At 40.3% G+C, this 26,228-nt stretch overlaps 1 protein-coding gene across 1 annotated transcript; it reads left to right on the top strand.

The window, feature by feature from the left end:
- LOC120287122 (uncharacterized protein PHLOEM PROTEIN 2-LIKE A4-like) lies at window positions 1-1,297 on the top strand. The gene is made up of 3 exons (XM_039299816.1): window positions 1-186; window positions 287-405; window positions 922-1,297. The coding sequence occupies exons 1-3, from the start codon at window positions 1-3 to the stop codon at window positions 1,295-1,297; spliced, it is 681 nt and encodes a 226-aa protein (XP_039155750.1).
- The last annotated feature ends 24,931 nt before the right edge of the window (window positions 1,298-26,228 follow it).

Raw genomic sequence — 26,228 nt, 5'->3', positions numbered from 1 at the left:
ATGGAAGAGAAAACTAAGGAAGGCTCAGCTCCAGTAAGACCAGCTGAAGCGAGAAGGCCTCCTCTCCTCGCCGTAACGCTTGTACGAAGAGTGACGAACGCGGATTCCTCGATCGGCGTCGAAGAGTTGTGCAATCGGGTCTACGGTGGAGTGATCATAAAGGATAAAAAACAGGATTACAAACAGGTATTCCACTTTGTAATTATTTAATTTAGACACGAGAAATGTGTAGCAAACTTGAATCGATGATATGAATGTCCCATTCACTTTTGGTTTGAAATTGTAGAAGTTCTGGGTCGACGAAGTCTTCCAAAAGAACTGCTTCTTGTTGCTTGCTAAAAAGTTATCCATCAGTTGGATCGAAAATAAGCAATACTGGGGTTGGATCAACGAGGCGGAAGAATGGTAACTATATTCACTCTTCAATTGTGGACAGAATAGGCTATTACATGGAAGAAAACGCGGGTACTTGCTTGTTTTAATGGTAACTTCTTGAAACGTGTGTTTGTCCGGTAGAATTAGCAACACAAGAAAGCAATGATGATTATGTCTTCGTAATTTCGTTTAAAAGGGTACTCATCGCTGCTTGATTTACATGGAGTTAATTGGTTTGTTTTGAAGTCTTCGATTGATATGGATGATTTGGTCGCAAAAAGCAGCCGATATGATATGGATGATCAATCAACTATACTCTAGTTGAATGTGAAAAACAGAATCAACCTTTGCTCTTTGAAGTATCAGATCGACTTGGTTTACGTAGATAGAACTTGCAGAAAACATTACTTCTATAGAACATACTAATAGACCAAATTGGATCCGAATAACGAAATTCTACCTGCGGTCCATGAAGAGAGAAGAAAAATTATCTACAGTTTTCATGTCATCATTAACTAGCATATTGTTCCAAATTTGGACTTTCAGTTACAATGGCGAAGAAGACATACCCGTGGCGAAGCTGTTGAGTGTATGCTGGCTACAAATTTCCGGCACGTTTAGGACAATCAAGCTCTCTCCAAAGACCACATATGAGGTTGCCTTCGTGGTGAAAAGGAGTGTAGATAGCAGTGGGTGGAACGTTCCGGTGAACTTAAACCTCACTCTACCGGATAAAACCACGCAGGGACGCATTGAGAATTTGTTGGTGAAGCCGAAGGGTGAATGGATAGACATCCCTGTTGGTACATTCATGACTTCTCCGGAGAATGTTGGCGAGATAAGATTTTCCTTCTCCGAAACGGATGACCATTGGAAGTCCGGACTCCTTGTCAAAGGTGTTGTCCTTCGACCACAGGATTAAGCATCGAATCCGTCAAAAAGCTTGGATATGCAACGTTCCTTGGAAAAGAGAAAAAACGAAAGGTGTGTTGTCTAGTGAACTCTTTAGTACTCAACGAGTTTCTGTTGTTTCATCAAGATGAAGTGCTTGGTGGAAGCGATTTCTCTGATAAATGAATGTTCTGGTTTGTCTTATCTAACTGTAGCTATGCTTGACTGAGGAGTGTGAGTTACGTAGAAATATTTGTCTACCGCCACAACATGCTGTCGTTCGCACAGATTGTCATCAAACGATCTACGTCCTGGAAAAGAACCAAACTTGAGCTGTGGCCCTTTGGGTTCTCTGAGTTTGAACTAATGACTAAGGGCTGTTTGTTAACGTTTTTATTCTTTTGTTTTTCTGTTTTTTTGTTCCCCGGGATAGAAAAGAATGGAAATCCGTTTGGTAATGTCAATTAATTTGTCTATTCTCCAGAATAAAAAATGGCGGAGAATAGATTTGAAATATAAATAAGAAGTAGAAAAAGTAATTTCTTGTTTTCGGAAACAATTTTTAGAAATAACTTTTTTTTTCTTTTTTCCTTTCTTCTTCCTTGGCCGCCGCTGCCCCTTGCTGTCCGGCCATTGCTGGCTGCCACTAACCACCAACCATCGATCGCTAGCTGCTGATGATTATCGACCGTCGACTACCGCCGACCGCTGCAATTGGCTTGTGGCAATGGCGGCAGAAACTGCAATAGTTAGTGGTAGTGGAAGAATAAGAAAAGAAATCTTAAAAAAATATTAAAAATTTAAAAAGAAGTTCTACGTTACAAAAAAAAAAAAAAAATTGTAAATTGTACCAAACACATTCATGTACTTTTTCCATTCTGAGAATAAAAATTTTGTGTAGTTACCAAAAACGTTCTTTTACTTAGAAATTATTCTGATGAATAAAAATAGAAAGAGACTATTTCTAAAAAGAGATTATTTCCCATAACATAAGTATTATCAAACGGACCCTAAGAAACGTGAACTACAAAAAGTGATTGATAGGAACCATGAGAGACTTGTTACATCAAATCTTCCCATATTGATAGTTCTCTTCTTTTTTTTTTTAACTTGTATCCGTGAAAGTCCACCAATTTGTCTAGACTAGTACACATCTAAAGGGTGAAGTTTAAGGATATATAGAAACAGTGAATAAAAATTTATTGATTCGTCTGTTCAAACAAAAATATATTGGCATAGAATTTGATAATGTTCTCGTCCGCTTAGGTAAGCTCATTCCTTTTTCTGGGGGCTGAAGGTTCTGTCAATATATCTCTCTTGACCGATGGATCTCTCTCGATATCAAATCCTCAGTTGTCATCTCCTTCTTCAGCCTCTGAGAGTAATGGCTCCCAAAGCATCACGAAGTACTCGTAAGGTAACTGGAGTATACAAATCAACATGAGCTGCCACTATTCTCTCTTGCGCTCCAAAAGGGCCATATGAAGTCGATCTTACTCAACTTCCTGAGGCTTCAGCAAGTGAAAGCGTTTCTCTAACCCAATAAGTCAGAGAAACTGGAGGATCCACAACTGCTAGCACCGCACGACCATCTTCAACAGAGGGAAGGACACCATCTGCAAAAACGCCTCAGATGATGAATGACCTGGGGAAAAAAGAATGGGCATTGATACCAAGAGGGCGTCGTGTAATGTTAATTCATCCCACACGTAACCGAACCTTCGAATCTAATATCTAATTTCTTGTACTTAGGTCGTTGACTTTCTCATTTCTGCTTAATCCCTTAGATATCCAATCGACTTTGTTCTTTTGAACTTATTAGTGGTGACTCTAATATGATATTTAACTTCATGATCAATTTTGTGTCCCCTAGATTACCTATGTCTAGGTATAGGAAGATGCCAGGAGCCCAGGTGCTACAAGCTGGCGAACCCCAGTTTGCAAGTTCACGGTGCTACAATGTCATGCATGACTAATTGTGAGGGAAATTTTTTTTGCTATAAATAGACTCCAATATGAGCTATTTTTGGCTCATGAACCTTGTTTATTGACATAGCAAAGGTAATCGTATAAGAAATTAAGCTCGTTTGAACTGGAAATGAAGTATTTACATTCACTCAGTGACAAACTTGATCTTGAGACTTGAATCATCCAAGGCACATTAGCATGGTTTCCTTCTCCAATTCGAATTGGAGTTGAAGCCAAACTTCTCTTCAGGAGATGGATACTTGTCGTATATCACATTGTCTTTCATTGTTGATTTATATATGAATCACATTTAATAAAATTGTTGGTAAGTTACCAACAAAATACTGAGAAATCAGGTGATGGATAACTTGTTTTGACAATATGTATTTGACACTAACTCTTTTAGAAAGTTATGAACAAACTACTTTACTCTTGCGGAGGTGAAATGTCACAAAATAAATGAAGTTTCTTATAATGACTATTTTTTTACATGAGAATTTTCATTTTCCTTTTAAAAGATGATCTCCTAAAAATTAGGTCTAGTTACTTTTGATATGATTTGTTACAAAAAAATTTAAAAAATGAAAAAACTAAAAATAAAAAAAACTTTCGAGCTGCTATATGTGTAAATTCCCTTACCTTATGATGAGGTAAGGTCAACAGACCATAAAAGCCTACACTTAGATGTTCCGAATCGTCAAGATCGGATCATATTCCTGGTCATAATTTGTGTTACTATGCTAGATTGTATGTTTACCAAGACATATAGTTAGACACGTGGTTGCAATAAGGTATCATAAATTAGAAGGGGAGCTTCTACAGCTACGAAGTTGTTGCGCACCTAAGAAGTGAACCACCTCTATTCACTATTGCAAGTATAAGAACTTTTGAAATGCTCGTCTCTATCATTTATAGATGGATACACTCATCTCTTTTCACAAAAAGGAAATTTTCTTTTTATACTTGAAAGTAAAACAAGGACCTCGAAGGGAGCCCCCGTTATTATCTTAGTGATAGATTCGCTTGTGAGGACTCTTAAGTTAATTGGGCCTCAAAGTGGATACACTAGTAAAAGTGGTGCATATTGAAGAGCCCGGCTCGACTCAGGTTAGCCTGGCATTGATTACAGCTGAAAAAAGGAACATGGATAAAACCAGGAGCTATGAGATACAACATGGGCCTCATAGCTCAAATTGCAACAAGGTACGTAGAACAGACTGAGCCTGGATTCTGCAATATTCCTGATCAAAGCATTGAAAGAGCACATTCCAATTCCTGAACTTGGTAAGTTTCAATATGGACATTGCCCACATTTGATTTTGGTTGAGTTTACAATTAAACTCCCTATGAAATTTCTTTTCTTGCGTGACTGTTGTATATGAACTAAGGGAATTTCGGGCGTAAATCACCACTTAAGAGTTGTATTTTGCTCATGATGTTACACAAATCATGAGATAATCACCACCAAATTTTCTCAATTGCACTTGCATCGATCATTTATTCCCTCTCTTCATATGATTCTTGCCTGATCTTTGGATGTGGGTCAGCTTTCATATGACCTCTAAAGCAGCATAATAAGCTATCAAGAGTGGAAGGGATGCCAATGTGCCATATACCACCCCACAATAATTAAGTGTAGATGACTTCCTTAGACAATTGAAAGTTCATATTGGTGAACACTGTGAATGTAACTCATTTGAATGAATTCAGAGAACCGACGAGGTGCTGAGAACACTTGGGATGTAATTCTTATTCTTTCGCAAAGATGAAAGTTGTAGGCAGCTGTTGCAGTGCTGATTGCAAAAGGGAAATTGCAAATCACTTTTCTTGATCAATAGTAGTTAAATTCATTTAACAAGAAGTAGAGCTATAGTTTGAAAATCGTATTACTAGGCTTAATAGAGGTCTATGTTGGTGGGTTTAGAATATGAGCTATTGATTGTTTGAGTTCATAATGTGAAATGAATCTAATAGAATCACGTAGTTGAAGATACGCAATGGACTTAATCTCATTACCTGTATGACAACGATTCTGAGAACGTCACCGCACAATCCCATGACGAGGGAACTCACGGCCGCTAGAGCTGGTCCAGCAACAAACCTCAATATGATTCCCAAAAATGTCTTTTTCATGCCTCAAGCATCATCTTTCTCTGCATTACCATGAATGTACCTGCACCCATATGAAATAAGCAAATATAAAATTCTGCTCTTGTAAATGAAAGTTACTCGGTATAGTTTCTCCTAGACGTGGACCAAACCTTCTTGTAACATGCCTACTCATGTTTCTAATTCAAGCTCGCAGTTGAATATAACAGTTCCTTACCCAGCTCGAGATAGAATCTGTATGGATCCTTCTATAATTTCCGGCATTTTCACTCTGAACCTTAAAAAAGAAATAGTTTTGTGAGTTGATGGACCTTCGGTGACAATCTGACATTGCTCGCTAAATCAAAAGGCTTCTCTTGAATTCCAAACCTGTGAGCTATTACTGCCCAAGCGACGCCAAGGACGCAAGCATACACGCTAGGTTTCAAAGCCATTCCAATGTTGACGGCGATCCACAGTCTTCGGTCTAATGTTCTTGCTCTCCACGGCCTCGGCCATTCCCTCAGCATCTTTCTCGATCGGCACTGAATCACCCGTTCTCGCACCCGTTGGAGAAAAGTCCATCCCTATGTTCCAAAACTCGAGAAAACATAACAGAAGCGGAACCCAAAGAGTGACTTGTTCAACCGATAATTGAACCACAAGATCCACACCCACCTGATCATGCATTGGTCTCACTATCGGTATCCCGATAACTAGGAGATTAGCCAAGGTAAGCGAGGAAAAGGTGGTGATGCTTCTGCTAAAGTCCACTTTGCTGCTGCATTCGGCACACAACACAAGCATCGGGGAAGCAAGGAACGTCGAGATAACATCCGCCCCTATGATGGAGTAATTCATCTCGAAGAGATAGGCATGTGCGGCCGTGAACTCAAAGATGAAAAGAGGATGATGAAATAGTAGACCATGCAGTTTATGCCGGCGCATTGCTCCGACTTGAACACGCTCCACCACTTCACAGAGCCGTACCTGAGCATCAGGGCAACGTAGAGAGGCACCATGGCTGCAATCACATTGTATGTATCTTCCAAACCAATCATGGTTCGTCTCTATGGAGAACGTAGCTGATGCTTGCAGCAGCTAATGGGGACTCACTTCTAGAATGCTCGATTTGGTTGTCCAAGACTGTGCTGTGGAAGTACGGCACGAGAGGGGGGCTTATGAGGTCATTTATTTCAAGCAGCTGGTCAAGAGCTTATTTTTCACAAATCGCATTCATAAAAAATAGGACAGACCTCATTTTTAGTAGATCTTCATCTTTCGACAGGAAGTATAGCTATTATAAATAATTTCATCTATTTTATGGTGCATCACCTTCGTCAAGAGTGAAGTGAGTCTATTTGTAAGGAAAAATAGGTAAAGGGTTTCCAGTAGTTCGCTAGTTCAAGTTGTTAGTGTTTTTTCTTTAGGATAATCCTCGAACAAAAATTCTGTTCTTTTGTTCGGCGAACAAAAATGAACAGAAACGTTTTTTTACACTTTTATTTCCGGGAACAAAATCTATTTTTTTGTTCCCCTAAAACAAATTTGGAATAGAAACAAGAAGTAGAAAAACTTGTTTCTTGTTCTCGAAACAATTCGAGAAACACTTCTTCTTTTTCTTCTTTCTTCTTTTTCTTTTCTTTGGCCGGTCGCTGGCCTCGACCATGGTCGGCGGCCATTGTCAGGGCCGACGACCTCGCCGGGAAGCATCGCCAACCCCGACAAGGCCGAGCCTCGGCGATGGCTAGGCGAGCTCGACCTCACCGGATTTGAGCGAGCTCGAGCCTTGCCGTGGTTGGGTGAGGCCGCCGGCCCTCGTCGGCGGTCGTCGGCCATGACTAAGGCCGGCAACCGGCCAAAAGGAAGAAAAAAATAAAGAAAAATAAAGGAAAATATTTAAAAATTAAAAAACAAAAAATTATAAAAGTTTACCAAACGTATTTCTGTTTTTTTCTATTCCGGGAATAAAATTTTTTGCAATTACCAAACACGTTCTTATGTTCAAAAATTGTTCCCCGGATCAAAAATAGTTTTTTTCTATTTCTGTTCTCGGGAACAATTTTTTAACAGAAATGTTATCAAATGCAACCTAACAGATCAAAACCAAACCCCCTACAATCCCTATTCCCCTCAAAGCAATAGAAATTGCTACTTTGTTATTCTCTTCTATTAAAAGCATCATAGGTAATTCATTTTCTTGCCTGAAAAGACCAATAATTGTCTAGACTATTATGGACTTTTGCGAGTGGAACCAAATTTGAAGGCTGGCGGTGCGTGTCTGATTAGATAGAATTAAATATCAATGACATCTGTATTCAATATCTTGTTTTATTAATTAAGTACACGTTTATATACTTTTAACATATTCATATTCTCTATAATTTATTACTTCTATTATAAATTATACTTTAATTATTCGAAGTGTAATTTGTTAAAAAAAATAGTTGTTTCATCATAAACCGATTGAGTATAGATAATTATTCATATAAACCATACATACCGGGAGAGATCGGGGTGAATGACCCAAATTAGGATAAATTACGAGTACTATCCACTTAGGATGCCTCATTAGGTTACCAAAAACTTGATGTGACATCATGGCACCTTCAAAAAATTTGAGCTTTTTCCCATAAATCATTTTTGTTTCCTAATCACTTCTCCAAATTTCATACTTTGAATTCACATAAATTGATAAATATTCTCGCAACAATAATAACTTTTTAATGATCATCACACTATTAGATAAAGCAAAGAGGACAGCTTACTTTTAGAGAAATGCATTTTTTTTTCCTTGTCACGTTATCCTCATTTAATTATGCAAATTGATTGACGAATGGACGAATGTGTAAATTAATAATTTTAATATTTTCTTTCGTGTATCATAATTTCAAATTTTGAATCTTTTCTATCTTATAAAGTAACCTTACCAGAAAAGTTCATAATATCTTTCTCGTCGACTAACAATCTAAATATTGCTTAATAAGTTGACATTGTAAATTTTTTTTATCATAATTTTTTTTGCATACCCGCAATGCACTTTTTTTCTGGTTATTGCAACAAAGATATTGGCATTTGTAAGGAGAGTTATTATATAATGATTAGTGTTTTTGCAGATGTTATGCGCATGTGAAAAGCTTGGTGATTGTCTTGCGACAACGATGAAATGGAATGTTACAAAAATTTATGCAAAATCCGAGAAGAAATTGTTCCTTCCATTAAGGAAATAGCATTGGCAAAAGAATTGGCTTTATAGGGTGAAATAGATAGATAAAATCCCTATCACCCCCCCAAAAAAATTTTCGTGTTTTCATCTTTCATCTCTTTCTCTTTTTTGAAGGGTTATTAAAGAATTAAGGAATACGTCCTAAAGATTAAGAGAATCCAATACATTTCGATTGAGTTATGATGAAAAGGAGAAAAAGAATTGAATAATCGTTCTATTGTGAAAATAGAATAAACACCAGTTTTTGTATGTACATATTAAAAATGCACCATACGATTAGATAGGAGGAAAATTAATAAAAGATTTGAATACAATTTTTTAAAAATAATTTTTTGTATCGAGATAATTAGTCGATATATTTAAATAATTTAGTAGATTATGAAAATATTTTTTATTCATTTATTTTTATAAATTATATGAACTATTTAAAAAAATATTTTTTAAACTATTTATTTTTTTTACGAAATAAAAGAGTTGTTTTGCAGAAAATGACTTCCAAGAAAACATTTTCCGGATTTTCCAACATTCGTTTCACGGAAAATGAACTAATCAAGAAAAATGTTTTCTATCATTGGAAAAAAAACCTTTAAAAAGTGAGGAAAATGTTTTCCACTTTTCAAAAGTGGAAAACATTTTCCATAACTTCTTCCATCTTGCTTCTTTTCACTAATACATTTTCGTTTTATTTTTATGCTTTCTTTTCTTTTTTTCTTTTTTTTCAATCGAGTTTTTAATTTTTTTCCTTGTTCTTTTTTTTTTTTTCTTTATTTCCTTTTCATCTTCTTCTTTGGCCTTGGCTAGTCGACGGCCATGGTGAGAGCCGACGACCAGCCACAACCATCAATCGGCCGCAAGCTAGCTCGAGCCTCACCCGATCTGGCGAAGCTGAGCTCACTTGAAACTCGCTAGATCGAGCGAGGCAGAGCTCTCGGCCACCTGAGGGTGGAGCTCGGGCCTCACCAAATCCGACGAGCTAGGTAAGGCTCAGGCCTTGCTCGAGCTCGCGAGGTTTGCCGACTCGGCGGTGAGCGGCGAGCTCGCCGAATGCAGTGGCGGAGCTCGGGCTCCCGATCTAAGCGAACCCGAGCTCCACCGCTAAATTCGGCGAGCTCCCGGTGAGATCGGCCGAGCCTCGAGCTCGCTAGATCCGCGACCGGCTCGTCGTCGGCCACCGAACAGAGCCGCCAGGCAGCCCACCATTGTCAAGCATGCGGAGAGGCGGAGGAAGGAGGAGGAAGGAGAAAGGAAAAGAAAAGGAAAAAAAAAGAATAAAAAGAATAAAAATTTCGATGTTTTAACAATACAAATAATTAAAAATTCATTTAAAAAAATATAAAAAATAAAACTAATTTTTGGTCAATTAAAAATATTAAAATTCAATTTTGAGAATTTTTCCCAAACAATTAAATTAGCTAACGGACGGTGGAAAATATTTTCCACTCAAAGTTCGGTTTCGACCGAATACCGAGAGAATGACTAATGGGAAAATATTTTCCGCATATATGATATTGTCTCAAAAAACGAATGGACCCTAAAATTAATAAGGTAAGTTTGAATTCGATTCTTTATGGAAATTGAAACTCTGATCTCGACAAAGATCGTTCGTCGGTCTTCCTATAGCTTGAGCTTTAAATTAAGTGTTTGGCGATGGATTATGTGACATCCCGCATTTTCGACCCTATTTTTTATTGAATTAATCGGACATTTCATTGACGTGTCTATAGAAATTATTTTCGTAGTCGATCACTCTAGAGATAGCTAGATTATCTGGGAGAACCATTAAGGATTTTAAGGCAAATAGACTTGAGAATTCCACAAGGAATCGGCTGCTCGACCGTGTTCATCTGTTGAGACCATTACGGCATAGACGTAAATTGATTAGAGATCGAAGATAGGTCGGTTCGATAGAGATGTGTGACTAATCGTGGTGACACCACTAAATTGGAAAATTCTCGTCGGCCGGCACTAAACTGATTTTTATATCGTTTTGGTACCCTGTGTCCGTATTTAAATCATCGAGATTTTCATGACAACCGAGAGTAGCCAATGTGTCGAGTGGGTTCATAGTGGCTCGAAGAAAATTGACCACGGGTTATTTGCACAAAAATCTCTAAAAGTTACCCGGTAGCCTAAGTCACGCTAAAAATGAGTCGAATGGAAATTAACCGTGAATTCGAGTCCAATTTCAAAAATTGAAAGTCCTGTCATGTCACAATATATTATAAGAACGTCGACTCAGTCTCAAAAGATTTTTCGAGATTCCGAGATTTTCACGGAAAATTGATTCGGACGTTGCGGAAAATTAACGGAAATTCGGATTGACTGAATTGAAGAGATTTGTTACTATCAAACTGAGTTATTTGGCGATGGGGACTTGCAGAAATGGTATAGGCTTTTTCTTTGGCGAAATTGGATGCCAAATTGGAGAATTTGGTTAGGAAATTAAGGTCCAAATTAATGAAATTCAGAGCAATGGAAGAGAGCTGCATTTTTGGCTTCAATAATTATTGGTGGGATTAAATGTTGAGATAGTATTTGGGAGCATTAGATATTTGTGTGTGGCTTTGGAAACAAAGATTGAAGGGAATGGATAAGGTTTAATGATTTTGGGCCCTCTCCTTTCCCTTGGCTTCTCCCACACGGCTCCCCTTTCCCATCTCCTCGCTCGAACCATCTCTCTCTCTCTCTCTATCCTTTCTCTTTTGTTTGCATTTTGTGGAAGCCTTGTACCTGCAAATTCTCTACCCCTCTCTCCCACTCACTCCCTCTCTCATGGCCACAGAAGCCACGAACCGAAGCTTCAATTCCCCTTCATCTTTGCGCTGCCACATGTCCATGTGCGACTCCCTCATAGTCAACCTTTCTCTTCATCAAGGCCATTCAGTTGACCCCTCAAAACCCAACCCACGTACATGGCTTCAAGCTGCCACCAAAGTCTAGCAAAATTCTTGCAGCTGCCCGTGTTGTTCGTTGCTCCACCGAAGTTGATCGCCCACTACTGCCTGCTCTCTCTCCTTCGAGTCTTCAATTTGACCGCACAAAAAGAATCAAGCAAGCCCACTCACGAGCGCCGTCCGCTAGCTCGCGTCTTCAGTGTCCCCACCGAAGACCAAAACTCCTTGCCGTGCTGCCCTTCATCCACGCGGCCTTCTCCATCGTTTATGCCAGCCACCATCTTTGTCCTCTTACCATTTGTTGACCAAGAATCTTCAGCACCGCACGCCTGCACATCGCCAGCTCCTTCTTCGCTGTTGGTCTTCACGAAGCAGCCCACGAACCAACAACTTCTTCAACGGCCCATCTGCTTCAACAATTCAACGAGCCCGTAATTCCCAGCCCACCTTCCTTTGTTATTTGCTCCACTTGGCCGTGTAGTTCATCGACCGGCCCATCTTCAACCCAGCGAAATTTTAAAGTGCAGCAGCCCATCTCCAAAGTTCAGCCCATCTCCAGCAGAATTTGAAGCCCAAGATCAGGCCCAAGTTCAGTTGGGTTTCAGCCCACTTGAAATCCAAAAAGTAGGGCCAAGCCCAGCATTTGTTGTGGGCTTGCAAGGCCTTTGGGCCCGATCAGTGTGCCCATCACGCCGCTGAAAAGTTGGAATTCGGCCGCCGTCAGCCATTCTTGCGGTGTTCAGTCTCGCTTTTAATCAAGTGAGTTTTGCTCACTAATGCCTTCTTAGTTTGCTAATAATGCTTAAGGATTGATTAGATTTAGTTAAGTGCAATTAGGTGGTTAGATTAAAGTAGATTAGTGATTATTAGATAATTATGATGCATATTAGGCAATTGGATTGAGCATTTAGCAAGTAGACATGTACTGGTATTTATTGAATGCATCTCGAGATTTTTCCCGACCTTTATTGGGCTTCAATTAGGCATTACGAGCCTAAATTGGATTTTTAGTGTTTATTTATTAATTTTCGAAATTATTTAATTAATTAATTATTTTTCGAAAATTAGGCGATAATAACGACCAGAAATTTTATCGCTATTATTGTGGTGCAGTCGGTTTATTTAATTGAGCTTTATTTTGTGCTGAAATGAATTATTTGTGATTATAATATTATTTTCCTAAATTAATTAATATGTATAATTAATTGGAAAATAACCGAGTGTCAGTTGATAGCACCAAAAGTGTTTTGGTGGACTACGATAATGGTGGGATTTGTGGAAAGGAAATTATAATATTTTGGCTAAGGCCGACCGTGTACCTACGCACTGGTATTTTTATCAAAAGAATAAAAATGAGGATTTGATTAAATGATCAATTTTCAGCATACTATGAAGTATGGCTGGCAGCTTCTGGTGAGCATAAATAGTATACTATATGATTATAATTGCAACAGCTTCTAGTGAGCTATAGTATACTATATTAATAATTGTGGCAGCTTCTGGTGAGCATAAATAGTATACTATGAGTATAATTGCGGCAACTTCTGGTGAACATATATAATAAATTATATCTGGAATTGAGGCAGCTTCTGGCGAGCATAAATCTATAGTATATTATCTCAGTAATTGATGCAGCTTCTGGTGAGCATAAATAGTATACTATATGAGTATAATTACGGCAACTTCTGTTGAGCATATATAATATACTATATCTGGAATTAAGGCAGTTTCTAGTGAGCATAAATCTATAGTATATTATCTCAGTAATTGAGGCAGCTTCTGGTGAGCTATACTACCTATTATTGGCTTTTAATAAGCAATCCTGGGTATGATCGGACTTATAGGTAGTATTGATTGAAACGGCCGGGGAATGGTCATCATTGACATGTAATCGACTAGGTCGATTGATCATTGCTTTGATATAATGTCGTGAATTGATTGATTGAATTGAAATGACCGATGAATGGTTCGATTGACATGAAATCGACTGAGTCGATTGATCGAGATATCGATCTGTAATTGCTAGGGTGTCTATTGAACTGTGCTAATATGCAGGTGGAATCTAAGGCAAAGGTAAGTCCTCTAACCCGTATATGCATAGGCAACCCAGATAGCATATTGGTTTACTAATCGGGTCTTAGGAGGTAAAACTTGCTGAGACGTAGTCTCATTCCGATTGTGAGACAATATTTCAGGTCCCTAGGTATAGCAAACCTAAATTTTGAAGATCTCAGAAGTCTGGTGCAGTCTACTGAAGACTCCAGTTGGAGTGTGGAGGATGATGAAGAGGAGGATGAGGACCCGTAATTTGTGAAACCCCCACCCCTACTTGTAGACCTTAATCCTAGACATGTTTAAGTTGAGTACAACTTGGTAGCCTGCCTTATATATATGTGCACTAGTTTGCAATGTATATAAGTGTAGTTGTTTTTTAAAGTTCGGAATTTAGTCCTACTTTCTTATCCCATTGTTTTATTATATGGGGATTATTTTATATGCTTCCGCATGCGTATTAAAATGAAAAGGATCGGCGATACATAGTCCTGAGACATCACATTATAAAATCAACCAAGTAGAAAGATGTGTGCATGCCCGAGGATCGAGGCGTGACAGATTACGAGAACCTATTGCTGTGATTTGTACTATTTCCTTCTATTGTATGGGATGCTTTAAGATTTTTCCTAGATGAGTAAGTTCTCTTAATCTTTCTTTTTTTATGTGATTAACAGCTTCTTCTTCTTTTTTTTTTTTTGGGGTAAATGGTAAGAATTATATTAACTAAAGCCAAAGCAAAACAAGAAGCTATACAACAAGAACTCGGCACCAAAAACTTACACTCATGAGGACAAGAACAGTCAAAGTAAGTGGAAGGGTGCCAAAGTAAAACAAGACCACCTGCACAGGAGCAAAGGAAAGCCAAAACAGTAGCAAAAGCAAACCAAACAGCCTACATAGGGAGCAAAAAAGAACAAAGAGCCCAACAACAACACAAGTGCAAAGTGAAGAATCCTACGGTAAGATTGGTAGGAGGGTGATCAATCCGCCAAAATGGAAGGGTTTATAGACCAGCAATGCAGCAACCTACAATTCGGGGTGTTGGGAGGGATCTGTTTAAAAAACAATGCTTTGTCTTTGACAACCTTCTCCAATCAGACCTTCATAGCTAAGAGGGATGGTGGCCTACCCCTAAAGATAATATTATTCCGCTCCTTCCAAATGATGTTGCATAAGGCTGCAAAAGCAAACCGGCCAAGGGTGGAACAGAAAGAATTCCTAGATAAATACTTGATCGCCCAGTGCATGTTATCCACCCAAGATTTGTTCATCCAAGCAAAATTGAATCTCCAAAAAGTGGCTAGAGCGGTAGGAATGAAACACCGAAAAAACATATGGTTGACCGAGTCCAGACAACAAGAACAAAAGGGACAATTCACAGCCGGGATACGGCCATAGGTAAGAAGCAAAACCTGCGTCGGTAGCTTTTTCTGGTGATCAACCAAAGTAGGAATTGATAGCGGGGAACCAGCGCATTGTTCCAAATGAAAGGAGCCCACTGCGATTTCTAGCCTCTTGGCCAAATAGCCTCCCACGCAGAAGCAGCAGAAGGATGCCTGATGGGTTATCCAACCAAAGGAAACGATCAGGTTCATAATTGAGCTCCGGGAGGGGGTCACCCCATGTGGCAATAACATTCAACACCCTAGAAGTACGATCAGGGAATGCTAAAAAGTCAACCACTGATCCTCCTTTAGGGAGTCGCAAACGGTAGCTCTCAGTATTGAAGAACAACAAGTTAAGCGGCCATTTGGAATGCCAATTATTGAACCAGAAGGAGACCGAGGTACCATCTCCCACACACCAACAAAAAGACCTATGGAAGTCACCTCTAAGATCAAGGATTTTCTTCCAAGACCAAGAACAAAAAGTGGGCTTGGAGGCCAACCAAAAGTTGACATTCTTTAGGAACACAAAGTGTATCCACCTGCACCAGAGAGATTCCTTGTCTGTAAATAGTAGCCATATGTGCTTAAACATTGCTACAATGTTGCTTTCTCGAAGTCTCCTAATCCCTAAGCCTCCTTCAGCTTTCGGAAGGCAAACATCGCTCCAGGCAACCTTTGCACCACCCGCACCAAGGTCTAAGCCTTTCCACAAAAATTGTCACAATATTTGTTCAATTTTATCCAAGACCGATCTTGGAAGGATGAAAACATTTGCCCAATAGACCTGAATAGAATGTAGCACTGACCTTATAAGTTGTAGACGTCCTGCAAATGAAAGAAAACGCTGTGATTAACAGCTTTCATTGTTGGATTTCTCAAACTCTTCATGTGCCACAAGATTACAAAACTTTTTTCATTTTAATTGTACATAGTTAAATTTAGAGTCTGTAAATGAGTTTCTTTATAACATGTTTTGTCATATAAAATCTGTTACCACGGATTAAAAACTAGTTATATAACAATTTAATTGAGAAAAAGTCACACATACACAATTAAGAGATTGGTTTTTATGTACTTTTTATACAGTATTCAAATAAAGAAGCTAGCGAAAATTATTTGGGAAAAGAATGAGACTAGTATCGATTTGGTCTTGCAATTCATTATATCGTAATTTTGGTTGATTGGAAACCGGCAGCAGGATTTTACCTAACTCATTCTAGTGTGCATTCGCAAATTAAAATAAAATGAACACCCTGTGGTTTTTATTTAAGACTGAAAAGTCAACCACCCATAATGAAAGACCGCAAAGTCTACTTTCGACAGGTACCCTTTCTCTTCTCATCGTTTCTCACAATATTGTGAGATGTGAGATTCGAGACATCTTCTTGAATTGAAACAGGTGAAGTCCGCTGCAAGAAACTCAATGGGAGAACATGGAAGAGAAAACAAAGGGCGGAAGATATACAGGAAGGAAAGGAAGTTTCAATGAGGCCAGATGCAGAAGCCACGAAAGAAGAGAGAAGAAGGGAGAGAAGGCCTCCTCTCCTCGCCGTAACTTTTGTTAGAAAAGCGGCGAACTCGATTCCCTATCGGCATCGAAGAATTGTGCAATCGGATCTACGGTGGGGTGTTCATGAATCCTAACAAACTGGTAATTCAACTCTCTGAATGATTTTTTTTTTTTTTATCAGGAAAAACAAATATTGTAGAAACTGTGACTTTTATAATTTTAATTTAGACGTAAGAAACGTGTAGCAGATTTGAATCTATGAAATAAATATTCCATTCACTTTTGGTGTAAAACTGTAGAAGTTCTGGGTCGACCAAGATCTCGAAAAGCACTGCTTCTTGTTGCTTGCTCAAGAGTTATCCATCACTTGGATCGACAATGAGCAATACTGGGGTTGGAACGACCAGAAGGAAAAATGGTAAGTATACTTGCTCTTCATTGTGAACGCAGAATCATTTACATGGTCGAAATCCTGTCGGTACTTGTTTGTTTTAGTAGCATCCACCGTGGATCTCAGTATTTCTTGAAATGCGTGTTTGTATTGTAAAAATGAGCGATAGAAGAAAACAATGACTGATATCAATTCATAGATTCATCTGAAAAGGTATTCTTCGCCGCTTGGTTTACTTCGAATTTATTGAGTTGTTTAAGTTTTGGATTGACATGGACGTTTTGCCCAAAGACAAGAAAGTGTAATACGGAGGGAAAAGTAAATTATGTATGACGCTCACTAAGCACCGTGACTTTCTTTTCAAATAATTTCATTATTATATAACTTTTCAATCAATCACTTAAATATTTATTAGAAGTGTCATGTTATATAGGATATTCGGCACTTGGATAAATGTTTTTAAAAATTAAAAACTGAAGTGATCGACTGAAAATTATAACACTCAAGTATCATAATAAAGTTGTAATACTTGTGATGTCCTTATCCCGTAATTTGAAAATCAATGAATAATTTTGTCTACCTAAATGTAAATAACAGTGTCAACTTTTGTCTTTGAAAGTCTCGGATAGACCTGATTTACATCGATAGAGCCAGCAGAAAACATTACCTCTAACCCAAATTGAATTGGAATACTCGAATTCTATTTGCGCTCCATCCATTATGACTAATTTTTTCTAAGTCTTTTTTCTAAGAACAAAAGGAAAAGAAAAATTATCTACAGGTTTCATCATTAACGAGCAAATTGTTTCAAATTTGGACTCTCAGTTTTAGCGGCGAAGTAGACATGCCCGCGGCAGAGCTGTTGGAAGTATGCTGGCTAAGTATTCAGGGCAAGTTTAAGACGATCATGCTCTCTCCGAAGACTACATATGAGGTCGCATTCGTTGTGAAAATGAACGAAAATAGTAGAGGGTGGCATGCTCCGGTGAACCTAAGTCTCACCCTACCGGATGGAACCACGCAGGGACGTATCGAGAATTTGGAGGAGAAACAGAAGGGGGATGGATAGACATCCTCGCTGGTACATTCATGACGAATCCGAAGAATGTTGGTGAGATAAGCTTTTCCTTCTCCGAAACGGGTGGTCATTGGAAGTCCGGACTCCTCATCAAAGGCGTCGTCCTTCGACCGAAAGATTAGAAATCAAATCTGTCAAAAAGTCTGGGTATGCAACATCACTTGGAGAAAAAGATAAAGCGAGAGGTGTTGTCTAGTGCATTGATTGACACTTAATAAGTTTCTGTTGTTGATCAAGATGAAAGTGCTCGGTCGATCCAATTTCTCTGAATGAATTGTCTGGTTTATCTTATCTAGATGTTGCTATGTTTGACTAAAATGTATGAGTTTGTAAAAATACTTGTCTACCATCACACCACGGTGGTGTTCGCACAAAATTGTGCTGCAGGTCATCGGATGAACGAATATCGTTGTACTTGTAGTGATCAGATGATCCATGGCCATGAAAAGAGCCAAACTTGGGTTGAGGGTTCTTCAAAGTCGAACGAACACGGAGGAAAAATAAAGTACACTGCAAGAACGTAAACTATAAAAATAAAATGACAGGAATTGGGAGAGACTTTTTATCCAAGAAAATTACCAAAAAAACGGCATTTTTTTTTTTTCGGTTGCATCCTTATACCTATTGGACTTGTGTCAATTCAATTATAAACATTTCAATTTAACCAATTTAATTCTAAACCTTTTGACAATTTGCCTATTCAGTTCTAAACATTTCAATTATGTCAATTTAGTCATAAACATTTAAAAGATTTAATACTAAATTGGTAAATTGTGAATATGTTTACGACACAATTGAAAATTTTAATACTACATTGGCAAGTTGTCAAAAATTCTAGGACTAAATTGATCAAATTAAAATGTTTATGATTGAAGCTTGAGACGTGTGCAATAGGTTTGGGACTTTTTTAAGCACACTGTGAAAATGTAAACTAGAAAAAGTGAATGACAGTAATTGGGAGAGACTTGTTATATTTAATGTAATTTCAATTTCAGTCATGCGTTTTGTTTGAATGTACTTTGTTTTTGCGTAATCTCAATTCCAATACACTTCACTTTCCGTTGCGATGTAGAATCATACACTTGTTACTCCATCCAAGTCCCATGCACTTTGCACGCTAGTGTGGATCCATGGAGCGATCTCAATTGCTCACCAAACATCTAAAGTCCAAACATCTAAAGTCAGTTCGCCCCGGCGCACGTCAATGTCCACCAACTTGTCTTTGAGTGCACTTGCAGATCTATGTTCAACAACTTTATTTTGGCACGCCTGGTGGGACATGCGGCTGGAGAGGATCATTTTGACGCCTAAGGAGTCTCGTTCAATGCAATCCTTCACAGCGGTGTCCGAGTTTTGGAGCCATCCGCCATGTCCTGACAGTCCGATAAACTTTAAAGCCTACTCCCGGCCATGTCTTGGGGTCACGAGACGCTTGGATTTACATTTGATCTCTGCGAGGCGCGTCACGAGCGAAGCCGTGAAAGAGTGTGTGAAGATGTATTTGGAAATTTTTGCTCAAACATCGCGAGAACGATGTTGACACCTAAATTTTACAATTTTATTATGTGCAAAATTAGGAATTAGTCACTAAATCAAAAAAAGAAAAAAAAAACAAAAGCAAAAACAACAAAAAGAAAAGAAAAAAAAAAAAAGAAAACGTGGAAGGGGCCGAGCCCGTTTCCTTCTTGGCCCGGCCCCCGTTGGCCTCTATCCTTCTCCAGCTTGTTTCGCACGCGAAACCTGCAAAAAAGAAAAGCAGCAGCAGGGCAGAAATAGAGAAGAGACTAAAAAAGGGGAGGAGAACGGAGAGAGAACAGAGAACGGAGAGGAGACTAAAAAAAAGGGGAGGAGAACAGAGAGAGAAGGAGATCGGCAGAGAGGGAGAGTCGAAGAAGACTCGCCGTCGTCGTCCCTACCGTTCGTCGCCGTCCACCCCGGAACCCAGATCCGAAGAAACAGAGGGGAGGAGGGCAGCGGCGGCGTTGCCCGACGCCATCCTCGCCGCTGCCCTCCTCACCGCCTCAACCCGACGCTAGCCGCAACCCGACGCCGTGCGAGCCCCCTCGCTGCAGCCTGTGCCATCGCTCGCCCGTCACCGCCTCAACCCGATGCCGTCCGAGCTGCCTCGCCGCCTCAACCTGCTGCTAGGAGCCGCGACGCTGCCGCAACCGCCGTCTCCGCCAGTCGCCGTTGCTCCCCTCAACCGCGAGCCCGTCTCGTCTGCGACCTCTGCTGGACGCCGCATCGCCGTTCCGCCATCCGCCGTCGCGCTCCGCCTCACTTGCAAACCGCGAGATCCCCGCAAAGCTGTTGCTGCCCTTGCTCCGCCCGTGATCTACTCGTCCGATGCTGCTCCTCCGCCCGCGACAACCCGCCGTGCTCTGCTTGTAGCTCGACGCCGCTGCCCCCGACGCCAGCAGATCCCAGGCCGGCCGCCGCGTCTCCGCCTCTGCTTCGCCGCGCCGCCGCGTCCCCCTCTGCTTCGCCGCGCCGCCGCGTCTCCGCATCTGCTCCGCCGCGCCGCCGCTGCCGTCAAGCCCGCCGCCGCCGTTGTCAGCACCGCCAGCAAACCCTAGGTTTCCGCCCAAAACCGGGTCGGGCACGGGTCGCGAACCGGGTAGGGTTTCTATCCACATGGGCCTGTCGTAGTGGGCCATGTGCCTTTTGGGTTTGGGCTAACTTAGGTAGTGGGCTTCTTTTTTTAAATAAAAAGTATTAGACCAGATTGGGCCCGCTGGTTGGGCCCAATCCGAGCCAAGGCAAGGCCCGACCAAGTCGGGCCTTGCTTCCAAGCGGGCCAGTTCGGCCCGGCCCCATCGGACCGAACTCGGGTCCGGTCTCCGACCGGACCCGATCTGCGTTGACCGGGTCGGGTCGAATTGAACCCGACCCGGTTCACCTTTTTAAATCAAAAATTAATTTTAAAAATTAAAAAATATTTTCTTTAAAAAATTTAAAATTAAAAAATATTTAAATATTTAAATATTTAAAAAAAAATTCGAAAAATCCAAAAATTTTAAAAAAATTTAAAAATAATAAAAATATTTTTTAAAAAAATAATAAAAATATTTTTAAAAAAAAATTTAAAAAAATTAAAAAAACTAAAAATTAATTATTTTTCTTTTAAAAAATAAAAAAATTAAAATTTCAAAAATCCAAAAATGAGGGGGTTTGATCATGTATTGCCATTTTAGCGTAATTAGACCTTTATGTGTGCGTATATTAATTATGCTTTGCATGTTTAATTTGCATATCTAATTATGTTTGATGACAAGTGTTTAATTTTATGGCACTAGGATCTTGATAGTTATGGTTATTACTTTAATGATTGCGTGCACCCGCACGATTCCTCACATGTTAGTGGATAAGATAAAATCAATCCAAATTGTCATTAAAAATCATTTTGTTAAAATGAACAAGATTAGGTACGAAGGGCACTAATTGGTTAATTAGTGTGGTCAGTCCCCGAACCTAAGTGCAGTTTGCGTGAAAGTGAGAAGACGCTCCCTACGCCTCACTTGGCTTTCTACCGACCCCACAAATTTGCTGGCGACTCCTTTATCCAAAATTTTTAAGAATATCTCAACGTCACGCGGGGTATGGGGCTTGGGAGAGCGCGTCTAATCGGGGCCTTAGGCCGTCCTTCGTGCAATACCCACTAAACCTTTCCCCTCCCCGGGTAGGTCGCGACAAACGACATGATAAGTAATTTGAGTAATTCCTTAAGGAAATTTGATGTATATTATTAATTACTTAAGACGAGTTGTCGCACAAATATGCTCCTCAGTTGCCGCTATGTGGATCTTATAGACAAACATCGAATTTGTGTTACAATGGAAACATGGGGAAACAATAACATCAACAATTCTTTACATCAAAAATTGGAACCAAAAGACGTCCGAAAGTGTTGTCCTACTTCATAATCAACTCGGCTATAATGGGGCATGTGGAATCTGGAAGTGATCGGTCAAGCGAAATGAGCCATCATGAGCCGGACATGAGTCGAAGCTCTCCTCCTCTCCTCGCTTCTTTGTGCGTGATAACTCCCTTGCACTTGCTCGCATAGCACAACATCTCGCCCACACCTCGCTTATTATTTCCCACTTGTCCTCTTGACTCTCGATCTTGTCCAGTGCGACGCGAGCCGACACCCATGGAACAAGACGTACTTGCTCCTGGTCTCCTTTTGCAAACCGTCAAATTCAACTTTGTCTTCACTGCTCCCTTGGGTTGCAGCACTAGTTATATCGAATTTGCGCTTCTTCCTTTTCTTGATATGTTGCCAAGCACTTGCGCAGAATCCCGCACATTTCATCACGTACTTCATATAACCTCGAACTTTTTCTTCATTGGGCTCGCGGAACTCATTGAAGAATTTCATGGCCTCGATATACGTTTCTTGAAACTTGATGCGTCAATCCCGATCGGCGATCATCACGGGGTGCATGACAAGGATATACGGCATGTATCGAGACAAGCACTTGCCGATCTTGGATCTCAATTTGATATTTTTTATGATATGTGGTTCGTTGTAAGGCGGATTTTTCAAGCTGTCTTTGTCTTTCGGGTGGCAACACAATTCGGTCGCGATATGCCAAATAAGGATGCTTTGGTCGAACTCCAACTCAATGCTCCATTTCAAATTCTCCATTCTGTTGAACTTTTCAAGCACCCTGCTTCCTCTGGTGGTCCACAGGGATTGCATTTCCGTGAAATGTGACATTAGAAGTTCCTTTAGATATTCGGGCACTTTCTTGTGATGTTTGTAAAGGAGCATCTCGACCTTCTCATCAATGTGCAGATATCCAAGGAGTCGATGGCAGAAGAGGTGCTTCTCATTGAGCGCAAAGCTCAGTAGGTTGTATTGAGCCATGTGATCCGACCATCGGCGCCGTTTAGTCGAGGTTTTAACCAATTGATGATATCCAAGACAATTTCTTTTCCTTGATCAACCAACAAGCCGTCTTGTCGAGAAAGAAGAAGCGCCCAAAGCATAAATCTCCGGGAATATGGCCACTCCTAGCGGTACAAAGGTCATACAAAGATCGGCTATTGAGTATCACGATCCTCGATCGAGATGAAGAGTACCAATATGATGCGAGGTTGAAACCAATCCAATTATGCGGCAGCTAAGCCCCAACCGGTATGGATTGCCATGGCCTTCGTGTAGAGCAAATCATACATCATTCCCAATTCAATCTCGATGATCTTGAAGGCCACGAGGAAATTCTTATCCTTGAGCACCGACCGACTTGTGTCGCGATCCTCGAAACTCGGCAGGAGATCCGCAAAAAGGCGTTGGAATATTTTGACCAAGCCTCGGGCGGCAGTAATTCTCCTTGCCCACGCTTATAAAAGCCCCATTTGGATCAAGTGTTTTCTCCCGAGAGACGAAAGATCGCATCATCCACGTTGTTTTCCATGATCACATCACGGACCTCAATCACTTCATGCGGTATGACGTCGTAGCCTTCGGCCTCCATCAACTTATGTTGCTCCAATATCTTCGAATAATTAGGAGGTGGGTCGGGTATGGAGTCCCCGAATCGCTTTACCGCTTTGGCAGCCCAGAGCACATAAACCCTTTCGCCATACTTGACGAGCCGGCAAGAATCATCACGATGGCGAGGATGGATATATTCAGCCGCCCCACGCCATCGGAAGATATAAAAATGTTACTCCCGCTTGGGTGATTAGTGACAACAGGTGCCTCAACCGAGCTCATTGTCTTCTAGGGCGTATGCTTAGTGATGGTGTCGGGGCCTCCTAAATGTAACAAGAGAAATGGCGCCCGAAGGCATTCGGCTCGGTGTTTGCGTCCACACTTTGGCCGTTTATTTTCGTGAGCTTGTTTGTGATTATGCCCGGTGCATAGATAGCGGCCGGATCGGCCATTAGGTAGGCCAAACGATCCCCGAACGAGGCGAAGTGTATGTATTTGCGGCAATGCTGTACAAATGAGCGGGATTTGGAGGGCGAGGCCGAGGAAAACGACACCGCGGAGCTCCCATTCTTCCCATAGCTCTTTGAAACCCAAAGAGAAGACTCCGCATCACCTTCATCTCGCTTCACGACGATGCCACTTGCTTAGAGCAGGGTGAGATGCAACACTTGTATTAGCAAAAGAATTGTGAAAGTACATCTCCCATAAAAAGAGAATAACATCATTGAATGCGCATTGGGCAAAAATGATGAATGACGTTACCTAATTAAACGGTTGCCCTCGAAAATCCAAGTAACTCCATTGATCTTTGCTTGCTGCGTTAGAATATTTGCCTCCTAACAAGTTACTTATGTAGTTTCTTAAGTTGATACGTTTGAGAACAAAAGGAAATTCTCGCATTCATTCTACATTCAATTGTTTTTCTCTTCTTCCTTTCCCCTACTTTTTGATGTTATCTGCTTTTGCTCAGAGTGTAAGTCTACTACGCCCAATAAAACTTGGACATCCACAACCGATGACAAACTATATGTAGCTCGAAGTTCACTGCAGCCGAGATGAAACGAGTGTCCTTTACTTACCGATAACTGGCAATATCATGACTCGATGTGAAAATGTTGCTCCAAAGGTTTAATCAAACACCAGTCTCCTGTTGGACAAGAATCTCTAGTGCGTTTGAGAGAGAGAGAAAGAGAGAGAGATAGATTATGGAGGAGGGTTAGAGAGGAATGATATTGAGGTATGCGACAAAAGGTTAGATATTGAGGGCTAGGAACGCTCCATGAGAAAGTATAAATTATGCACATAAATAAGTCCTCTCTGTCTCTGTCTAGTTGCCCAGTGCAAACATAACGAATTCACCAAAAGGACTATCAGAAAAGGGGGCCGATGAAGCCAATCATTTTTATTTTATTTTTTTTTATGCCCGGATCCGCCGAGCCCGCCAGGCAGCCCACGGCCCGTAGAGTGCGCGGTGCACCCCAGACCAAGCATCAATACTTGAGGGAAGCTAGCACAGGACCTCATCAATAACCCCCACTTAAGACGTGTTAGCAGCTCTGGAGTTTTGACTTGGGACCTTTACGGCGAAATGCCAAAAGCCGAACTAACTCAACTACCCACCGGTGGGTGCCAATCATTTTTTTATGACTGGGAGTCGTAATAATGAAAGTTTATGACTTGATTATTGCACGTTGTAAGGTCGTCGTTATACAGCAACGGCAACTTTAAGTCAATATATTTTGTCTTTACATGTTGTGTTGCATGAGAAAGTATAAATTATGCAATAAATAAGTCCTCTCTGTCTCTGTCTAGTTGCCCAGTGGAAACATAATGAATTCACCAAAAGGAATATCAAAAAAGGAGGCCGATGAAGCCAATCATTTTTAATGACTGAGAGTCGTAATAATGAAAGTTTATAACTTGGTTATTGCACATTGTAAGGTCGTCAATATACAACAACGGCAACTTTACAACAACGGCAACTTTAAGTCAATATATTTTTACATGTGTCACATGCTTTAAAGAATCTTTTGTTTCTGTAATTTTCTTATACTTAAACTAAGTCAACACGGAATCAAGAGCAGGCTCTTTGATGCATGGGCTAAAGTGCGCGTAGATAAACATTTTGCCAAATTATTGATCACTAACTAAATTGTAGATTGATATTTAAAAGGGAGTGAAGTCTTGGTCATTAACAAAGGACGTGGAAGTTGGCACGACAATTTAATTGAAGGAGGTTGCCATGTAGTTCTGTGAATTTCAAATGCCTTTCCTAATCGTGGCACCAGAGTGGGCGCGAGATTCAACAAGTACATATGCTTGGTCCCTGAATGGCGGTTGAGAATGGATGCTTTTTTTCTTCTTCTTTTTTATTAATACTCCCTCTGAACTTTACAATAGGGCCCCCAATTTTGAGTCATGGCTACCGTACACCATTCGGGATCCAAAGGTTCAATATTGGCAAGCCCGTTACCACAGCTTCACCAATGTTCTACTAATAAAAAAACGAGATATATCACAACTAGACAACATAGCACAAGTTGCTCAAAGGTTCCATCAAAATATAGAGACTTGTTGGCTTGGGAGCATGATAATCGGGAGCAAGGAAAATACCAAGATTTACCATATTAACATATATTTATGCTTAGAAGTATAGCACTTCAACAAACAAGCAATGAAGCCTTGATACTAATTGTTGAGACTAACAAGGCACTCTAAATGGGAAAGTTGAATAGATTGAGTGAGGATTTTAAAAACTTTTATGGAATATCAAAGTATGAGCACTCTAGATGGCAACAAAAATAGATCGGCATGTGTGATGCTAGTAAGTAAATCAGAGTAAAAATGATAGTTTCTACGATGATATGTAGTGGTTCGGCTTTATATTTAAACCTAGGCCACTTTCCAACTAATAGCCTTAA

The sequence above is a fragment of the Eucalyptus grandis genome, chromosome 8 (genome assembly GCF_016545825.1).
Source record: "Eucalyptus grandis isolate ANBG69807.140 chromosome 8, ASM1654582v1, whole genome shotgun sequence".
In the NCBI taxonomy this organism is placed as follows: Eukaryota; Viridiplantae; Streptophyta; class Magnoliopsida; order Myrtales; family Myrtaceae; genus Eucalyptus; species Eucalyptus grandis.
The sequence above is the reverse complement of the archived record's forward strand: the minus strand, read 5'-3'. Positions and strand labels throughout refer to the sequence as shown.

Bases quoted from the DNA above. Each gene is read 5' to 3' on its own strand.
- LOC120287122 (XM_039299816.1), top strand. From the start codon at position 1: ATGGAAGAGAAAACTAAGGAAGGCTCAGCTCCAGTAAGACCAGCTGAA. The intron at 187-286 runs GTATTCCACTTT...TTGAAATTGTAG, and splicing joins AAAAACAGGATTACAAACAG to AAGTTCTGGGTCGACGAAGT. The intron at 406-921 runs GTAACTATATTC...TTGGACTTTCAG, and splicing joins ATCAACGAGGCGGAAGAATG to TTACAATGGCGAAGAAGACA.